The sequence below is a fragment of the Emys orbicularis genome, chromosome 22 (assembly GCF_028017835.1).
Source record: "Emys orbicularis isolate rEmyOrb1 chromosome 22, rEmyOrb1.hap1, whole genome shotgun sequence".
NCBI classification, from domain to species: domain Eukaryota; kingdom Metazoa; phylum Chordata; order Testudines; family Emydidae; genus Emys; species Emys orbicularis.
The window spans coordinates 2,817,563-2,826,596 of NC_088704.1; the positions used below are offsets into that span (position 1 = coordinate 2,817,563).

Consider the following 9,034-nt stretch of genomic DNA (forward strand, 5'->3'; position numbering starts at 1 on the left):
TGTGAGTACGTTCCCAGTGGATTGAGGGAGAACTCATCTGTCCTTCCAGGAACAGGGGGCATGGTAGGAAGGCCCTGGCAGACTGGCAGCACCCGAGTGGCACTAGCCTGTGTCCCCACCGCAGGGCAGGTGACGAGTGGTGCACGTCTCGGGCCAGCCAACTTGAGCTAAAAGCACCCCTGGACTCGAGTGAAGGCGTTTCTGTGCGGACGGGACATTTGAGTTATAACTCTAATGACGGCAAGGGGAGGCTTGCCCCACGCTGGCGCTGGCTAGGCAGCATGCTGGGAGCCCATTGCCCTGCAGCTGGGCTGGTCCATCTCCGTCCCGTTGCTGGAGGGGGCTGGCTCCTGCTTTTGTGTACCTGGCCCCCGCAGGGCTGGAATCCAGCGTGCTAACAGAGGCAGCCCTTTGAGGGACAGAGCCACCTTCACCCCCTTGCTCGCTGAGTGGGGCAGGAGAGGAGAGGGGCTGTCCAGGTGCCCTGTGTGTGCTGGGGCCTTAGAGGGCTGCTGCACCCCCACAGCAGAGTAGGGCACAGGGTTTGATCCCATTCTAGGCAGTGCCTGTGTTGACGTGCCTGTTGCTGTGTTGCAGAATTCACACTGGCGACAGACCCTACAAGTGCCCACACCCTGGCTGTGAAAAGGCTTTCACGCAGCTCTCCAACCTCCAGGTCAGTGCCCTGTTGGGGCCCGGCAGGTTCCCAGCCCACGGGGGGCCGAGCCCTTGGGGAGGGGAGACACAAGTGGTTGCGGGGTGGGGGTGGGGGGGCAGAGAGCTCTTGATGAGGGTGGGGAGCAGAAAATAAGAAGCTGATGGCGGGAGGGGACCTAGGTCATGGAGCCGGGCAGTTGACGGGAAGGGGGAGATGGATGTGGTTCCAGGGAGCAGCATCAGTGTCTGGGGGCCTAGGACTGGGGGAGGTGGCGCCGATGCCCGGAGCCCTGCAGGGGGCTGTGGGGATCGATAGTCGTTGGCCCCTGTCCCACAGGGGTGTCTACTCTGCCATTGGTGTGGATCCTGGGAGCAGAGCAGGCTGCTCTACATGGTCCCCCAGCCACTGGGCTCCGTGTCCCCATGGGGTGGGGGCGTGGCCCAAGAGCTGCCAAGGATTGTGCCACGTAACACTGCCCCTGCCTCCTCCCGCCCTCGCAGTCACACCAGCGACAGCACAACAAGGATAAGCCCTACAAGTGTCCGAACTGCTACCGGGCGTACTCGGACTCGGCATCGCTGCAGATCCACCTCTCTGCACACGCCATCAAACACGCCAAGGCCTACTGCTGCAGCATGTGTGGGCGGGCCTACACCTCGGTGAGTGGCAGGAGGCGTGGGGAGCCAGGCACTGGCCAAGGCAGGGACGGGGCCAGAGGTGCCACGGGGCAGGGTCTGTTCCAGAGACGGCTCATGCCCCCAGCCTGTGCCAGCTCAGCCACACGGGATGAGAAAGGGAGGGTCTCTGCCCACAGCCAGGTGCTCATTGGGTGAGGAGCTCCTTAGCACAGCAGTCATCCCAGCACTGGCAAGGGAGGCTCTTACGGTGCTGCAGGGATCAGGCTCCAGCCAATCGCAAACCAGCTGGTAAGAGAAAATTGCTCTCTATTGGCTAGAGCCTGAAGCCTGGTCTTCTTCCCGCCAGGTGGAGGCGGATCCCTTGGGAGAGCCAATCAGCTTGTCACCTCTGAGCTGTCCTGTAGCGCTCCCAGGCGTGTGAATGAGGATGGATTCTGGGCGGGGGCATGGGATGGGGGCTCCCTTCTGGGCACAGGGGGCGAGGCAGACAGTGGGCCCACCCCTCCTAGCTGCACTGCTTACCCTGCTGCCTGGCTGTCTCTCTCCCCCCAGGAGACGTATTTGATGAAGCACATGTCCAAACACACCGTGGTGGAACACCTAGTGAGCCAGCACTCGCCTCAAAGGACGGAGTCCCCTGGCATCCCAGTGCGGATCTCACTCATCTAATCTGGGGCTCCCTCGCCCACCCCTACCCTGCGCAGCTCTCCTCCCCCCAATTCCGGATCGCCAGGGGCCAGAGGGCGGCTTGGAGACGATCACACAGACCACCCCCCCAGCACCGCCACCGAGTGCCCGCGCCTGCCGAGCCACGGGGAGCGACTGCGAAGACACTCATCTTTTGGGAGAAATTAATGAATGAATTAATGTTTGGAAAACACCCCTCGGCCCTGGCCCCGTCCCCAGCACCCTGCCGGGAGAGCCAGGGACTTGTCCACAGTTTTGGTGAAATCCAAAGACTATTTCAGAGCACTTTGAATCTCTGTGTTTGGTTTCTTCATTTTCTTTCTTTTTTTCCCCTTCTTTCTGCCCCCACCCCCATCCTCCGTGCTCCTTTCTGCTCTCTTTTGGATACAAGTAGAGATATATATATATATATTGGCCAAGAAGTTGGTGCTGCTAAAACCGAAAACCCGAACTGGACAGAGAAGCGCTGGATGGCGTGGCGGGCAGAATCCAGGGCCTGGCACTCGGGCTCCTTCAGCCTCAGGATGAGACTCTGGGACGTGCCCAGCCTGGCGCTTGGTATCTGCTGCCCCTCCTGGACTCTCTGTTGGGAGCCAGCGTGAGGCCAGTTGAGAGGGGAATGGGTTAACCTGTTGGCTGGAGAGGTGAGATCTGCGGCTCTGGTGGTGTGGGGACAGGCGCTCGAGCAGCAGCCACAGGAGGGAGACCTTTGTTCTGCAGACGTCGCTGTTCCCCGCTGGGGCTCGTCCCTCTGCCGCTTTGTCTAACCTCGTTGGGACGTTTTGGTTGTTTCCTTTGGTTTGTTTCATTTGTCCTGGTTCGAGCTGCACAGGACTGGCTGGCCCCGCAGCCACGCCGTGGTCCGTGCACATTTCACCCGCGCCCTCCGCCCGGCTGGGGTAAGTGTGGTGGCTGCCGGAGGAGGCGCTCAGCCTACGACAGGGACACAGCCGGGGTTGGCCACGTTCATCGAGGGCAGGGCTGGCCATGCCTGTGTGGAATCCGGAGATGCAGCCCATGGAGACCACAGGTCCCAGCATGCCGTGCTCTAGTTTGAGCTAAGCAGTATCCCACCAGATCGGGAAAGTGCATTGCCTGCTGGGAGCTGTAGTCTATAGGATTGGGGCAGCGAGTCAGGCAGACTGTGGCCAGCTCTGGTATAGTCCCAGCTGTGGGGCTCCCCTTTCCAGACCCCAGCTCTGCTAGGCCAGCCATGGCGTTTCACAGCAGGAGTTTGGGAACCTCAGCTGTCCACAGTCCGCTGCCCTTCCCCCCCCCCCCCCCCCCAAGTCCACCTGGTGCTAACTAGGGATTGTCCTGAGCTATGAAGGGGCGTTTGCTAAGGAAGAGCGAGTGTGAGAGACGGGGGGGGGGGGGGGGGTACTCGCCGCAGGTTATGCTCTTTGACGTGGGTTATTTTTCAATCTCTCTTCCCCACTATGGGCATCTAGTGCTGCTGCTCTGGAAGCCCGGGCACCACAGCAGCCCGGGGCAAGGGGGCAGCCAGGGGTCTCCTCTGTCTCCGTTACCTCCTGGAGCCTGTGTTTGCGTATCAAGGGGCTGGGCCCCAGGCAGAGTGTTGCATGTGGGAGAGGGGGGTCTGCCCCATGGGAAAGCTCCCTCCAGACCACCCCTACCAGGAATGTCTCCACCCCCTGCACCATGCAGTACAACGGACCCCTACCCCCCGGCTCTGCCCCTCCCTCTGGGTTCCCAGCAGGGCACTGGCAAACACTTTCTGCACCTTCACAGGATTCACATAGAAACCCCAGCCCATCCCTGAACCCTGCGGCAAGGCTAGCACTGGCTCAGTCCCTGGGGCTTTGGAGCAGTCGGTTGCTGTGGCACCAGCCAGCGGCCGTGAGAATTTCCCTTTCTCCGGCAGTGTCTGTGCAGGGTGGTAATGAAGCCACCTGCAGAGCACCTGTTGGCTGGGCACAGCTCCTGTTAGCCCTATCCACACTAGGGCCTGGGACTGGCTCCATTTCTGGCCCAGTAACCCCTGGCTGGGCACAGCTCCTGTTAGCCCTATCCACACTAGGGCCTGGGACTGGCTCCATTTCTGGCCCAGCTGTAACCCCGCCCATGCACCGAGCACCTGTCCGTTGTTCTGAACTTGGCTGACCCTACCTTGGCTCAGCCGGGACCATGGTTTGGGCTGTAGCTTGTGCTCTGTGAAACGGGGCCGGTTCGAATCAGGTTTGAGGCTCACTTGCAAACAGGGCTGTACTGAGCACAGTAGGGCTCTGCAGGACTTGGGGCGATCAGCAGGGGATAGCCTGCGTTGCCCCCACTCCCTGCTGCTGGCATCGGAGGTGAGCTGTGACATTAGCACCGCTTGGATCTGAAATTCTGATCCATTGGGGTCTGATTCTGCTGCCATGACAAAGCTCTCCCAGAGGTTAGTGGGGCAGGATTAGGCTGTGAGCCCCCCTGGCTCCTGGGATGCAGGGAACAAACCAGCTCCCTCCTGAGCAAACTAAAACACTAAAGGGGAAGAGGAAAGCCAGCGTGCCCTGGGGGCTGTGCCCAGTAGCAGGGACTGGCAGTGCCTGAGGGGGTTGGCTTACTCTGTCCTGGGACCGTGTGGCTGGTCAGACGGGCGATGGGAGACACGCAGAGCGGTCTATTCCCGGAGCGGCGTTCCTTCCCCACCTCCCCTGGCACCTCCTGGAAATCAGCCCCCCAGCAGTGCAGTCCCCTGGCAGGGAACCTTGGAGCAGGCTTAGGAGGGTGAAATCCAGCAACAAGAGACTCATAGATTCATAGATTCTAGGACTGGAAGGGACCTCGAGAGGTCATTGAGTCCAGTCCCCTGCCCGCATGGCAGGACCAAATACTGTCTACACGAGGCCCTTCCCTTCCCTGGGGTCACCTCATTGGGTACAGTAGTGGTACCACAGGCATGGATCCCACTGCCCTCCACGTGATTCCCTCGGGGCACCTGGGGCACCAGCTTGATCTCTGGCCTTTGGGGGACAGCTGTTTTGGGAGCTGCAGAGCCTGCTCTCAGGCCAGATGGACTGGAGGGGGATTCCCCCAGCCAAGGGTGCTGTGATCTGCCTCTCTGCCCTGCAGAGTCCCACATACCAGACACCGAGAAGCAAATGCAGCAGGAAGAATGATTTGCAATGTGTAAATACCTCCAATGGAGCAGCTTTGGAAGGGCCTGGCCCAGCCAGAGTCAACGGCAGCAGCAGGCCCTGCAGGGAACAAATACACTAGGGCAGCGTTTCTTGGGCAGGAGCTCAGAGCTAACTCAGCTCAGCAGGGCCATGGTAGGGTCTAGGTAGGAGCTCGGATTGATGGAGAGCTCACCACTGCTCCAGCTGGAAGCACTGGCTGGCTGCTCATGCACTAACCCAGCTTCTCCCAGCAGGAGGCGCTGTGCATTGCTGGAGAGAACATCCTCCCAAGCAGGAGGTGATACAGCCACCTGTGGCCACTTAAGCCTTTCACTGCCAGAACAGAAACCCTCCCAACCATGAGAGATTTATAAAAGCAGAGCAGATCCATCCCATCCCCCTCCCCCTCCAGCAGCAAATCATAGATCCCTTCCTGTTGGGTGAAACCAATTCAATATAGTATTAAAAAAGCAGCAAGCAGATGGGCTTGCCCTCCTCCTTGCCAGCCTCCCTGTTTGGAAAGCCATGCCCATGCCTGTGTGTGTATGGATGGATACATGGAGTTATATAAATATACGTGTGTGAGTGTGTATATATATATAACACCTATGTATAGAGAAGGAAGAATGCCCCACGTCCCCCAGCCCTCCAAGAAAGACTAGACAAAAACTCATATATATTATGTACTCTTTGGTTCCGTTTTGGATATTAACTGTTATTTTTATACACTTTTTAAGCCTTAACTATATCATTGTTTTACCAGGTTGTTTATTGCCTACTCTGTTTATTAATTTGATTCTCTTTTTACCTTGCCCTCTGCCCTGACCTTTGTTTCTGAATTGATGTTGTACGATATTCAATATTGTAACCTTTTTGTCAGCATGTTAATACTGTGTAAATATGCCTCTTATACATACTGTTAACACATCTTTTTTTTTTTTCTTTTTTTTCTATATGAAAATCCAGGCCACGTGTCTCTAGATCTAGTTATTACCTTATTAAAAAAGAAAAAAGGAAAAAAAAAAAAAAGGATTCTCCCTCCCCCTTCTCTCTGTCTCGCATTGTGGTTAACGGAAAGACATGAGGAGGCTGCGGCTTCCATATCGAAAGTTTGCATTATGTTTAAAAGAAAAAGAATTTAAAAAAAAAATTCAAAACAATTTTGCTCTTTGTATTTCTGTTGTGAAACAAAATAAACTGTACATGCAAACTTCTGAAGGCCTGGCAAAACTGTGAGGCTGGTTTGTTCTGAGATAGCCTGGGTGGAGACGGGCCATAGTATGGCAGTGGAAATCGGAGCTCCTGGGTTCTCTCCTCTTTGCTGTATGACCCTGGCAGAGTCACTTTGCCTCCAAATCAATTTCCCTGTGTGTAAAATGGGGATGATGAAACTGAGCCACTGCTGAACGGTGCTTTGAGATGCAGGGCTGAGACTGGAAGGGGAAGTGTGATTTGACCATGTTGGGCAATGTGTGCAAGGCACAATACAGGGTCGGGAGTGTAATTTACACTGGGTGCAAGAGGCTCCCATTGGGGTGAGCAGAGAATGCAGATTGGGTCGTATTTTATACCCCCTTGCATGGGTGTGAATAATGACACAAGGTGTGAGGCAGAGGGAATCAGCCCACAGCCATCCATCATCCCTGCTCCCCTCCTGTCCTGGCTTGCAGTACAAGAACTTGCTGTCTCTCAGCAGCTCACCTGGCAGAGAGAACCCACTCAGCAGGCTCAGGGGAAGGTGTGCGCTCTGCAGATGCAACTGGGACCTGGGGCACCTGTAGGGCTTTGTTACTCTGAGAGGGCTCTCAGACAGTGAGTGCGTATAATCGCAGAACTGTCAGGTTGGAAGGGACCTCCAGAAGTCACCTAGTCCAGCCCCCTGCACTGAGGCGGGCCCAAGTGAACCTAGACCATCCAACAGGTGTTTGGCCAACCTGTTCTGAAAAGCCTCCAATGACAGGGATTCCACAACCTTCCTGGGAAGCCTGTTCCAGAGCTTAACTACACTTAGAGCTGGCAAGTTTTTCCTAATATCTAACCTAAATCTCCCATGCTGCAGCTTAAACCCGTTATTTACCCCTTCCCATAACACAAGAACTAGGGGTCACCCAATGAAATGAGCAGGCAGCAGGTTTAAAACAAACATAAGTAAAGAACCAATCTGAGATCTTCTGACCAATTTGAATGAATACAGGTCAGTGGGCCTGATGCTATTCATCCCAGGGAAGTGAAGGAATTGGCTGAAGAAATCTTGGAGCCACTGGCACTAATATTTGCAAACTCATGGATGACAGGAGAGATCCCGGAAGACTGGAGAAGGGCTAACATAGTGCCCATCTTTAAAAAGGAGGAACTGGGGAACTGCAGACCAGTCAGCCTGACCTCGATATCTGCAAAGCTACTAGAGCAATGTCTCAAACATTCAATTTGTGAATACCTGGAGGATGAAGGGTGATCATTAGCAGCCAGCATGGATTTACCAAGAACAACTCCTGCCAAACCAGCTTGATTTCCTTCTTTGATAGGGTAGCTGATTTGGTGGATGGGAGAATACGGTGGGCATAATATACCTGGACTTCGGCAAGGCTTCTGACACAGTCCCACACGACATTCTGATAAGTAAGCTGGAGAAATGCGGGCTCGACAAAACTAACCTTAAATGGATACATAATTGGCTAAACAACCACAAACGGAGTCACTATTAATGGAATGTCAGATTGGAGGGAGGTTTCAAGTGGGGTTCCACAGGGATCTTTTCTGGATCCAGTGTTATTTAACATCTTTATTAAAGACCTGGATGTAGGACTAGAGAGCACACTGATCAAGTTTGCAGATGACACAAAGCCAGAGGGAGTTGCCAACACTTTGGAGGATAGAGCTAACATTCAGAGGAATCTTGATAAATTGAAGAACTGGGCTATAGACAACAAAATTAAATTCAACAAAGACGAATGTAAGGTTCTACACTTAGGGAAGAAAAACCAAATGCACAAATACACAATGGGGGATAACTGGCTTGGCAGCAGCAGTGCTGAGAAAGATCTGGGAGTTGTGGTGGATCACAACCTCAACGTGAGCCAGCAATGCGCTGCTGTTGCAAAAAAAAACAACAACAAAAACATGCAGTTTTAGGTTGCATTAACAGAGGCAGAGCATGCAAGTCATAGGAGGTGATAGTACCACTCTACTCGGTGCTGGTTAGGCCTCAGCTGGAGTACTGTGTCCAGTTTTGGTCAGCAATGGATAGAAAGGATATAGAGAAACTGGAAAGGATCCAGAGGCGAGTGACAAAGATGATACAAGGGATAGAATCAGGAGCGGCTCTAGGCACCAGCAAAGCAAGCAGGTGCTTGGGGCAGCCCATTTGCAGGGGCGGCAGGGCTCCAGCCTGGGAGCTGAGAACCAACAGGGGGCCCTGGGAGCTGTAGTTCCTTGGTTAGCTCCCTGCCTATAGAGCCAGCCCTGGAGCAGGGAAAGAACTACATTTCCCAGCATTCCCTTGGCCACTACCAACAGGAAAGAGGGCGAGGGAGTGAGGTAGCTGAGACCTCATGCTGCAGCCTGCCGTGAATGGAGAGCTGCACTGTGAAGGTAGGAATACCATATTTTAACATTAAAAAAATAGGACACTCCACAGGGAGGGAGGGTAGCCCCACCCTGCCCCCATCCACTCCCTCCGACTGCCCCCCACAGAAACCCCAACCCATCCAACCCCCCTGCTCCCTGTCCCCTGATCACCCCGGCCCCTAACTGCCCCCCAGGACCCCACCCCCCATCTAAGCGCCGTTGCTCCTTGTCCCCTGATTGCCCCCTCCTGGAACCCCTGCCCCTAACTGCCCCTTGGGACCCCATCTAAGCCTCCCTTCTCCTTGTCCCCAACTGCCCCCTCCTGAGACCCCCCCCCCAACTTCCGCCCTAGGATCCCA

At 55.2% G+C, this 9,034-nt stretch overlaps 1 protein-coding gene across 1 annotated transcript in view; it reads left to right on the forward strand.

Annotated features, from left to right (window-relative positions):
* ZNF362 (zinc finger protein 362) overlaps nucleotides 1-2,459 on the forward strand; it is a 47,691-nt gene extending 45,232 nt beyond the window's left edge. Inside the window, exons 7-9 of the mRNA XM_065421331.1 lie at nucleotides 598-676; nucleotides 1,159-1,317; nucleotides 1,849-2,459. Coding sequence (XP_065277403.1) covers nucleotides 598-676; nucleotides 1,159-1,317; nucleotides 1,849-1,965 — 355 coding nt within the window. The 3' untranslated portion in view covers nucleotides 1,966-2,459. The remainder of the gene's footprint in view (nucleotides 1-597; nucleotides 677-1,158; nucleotides 1,318-1,848) is intronic.
* Nucleotides 2,460-9,034: the final 6,575 nt, after the last annotated feature.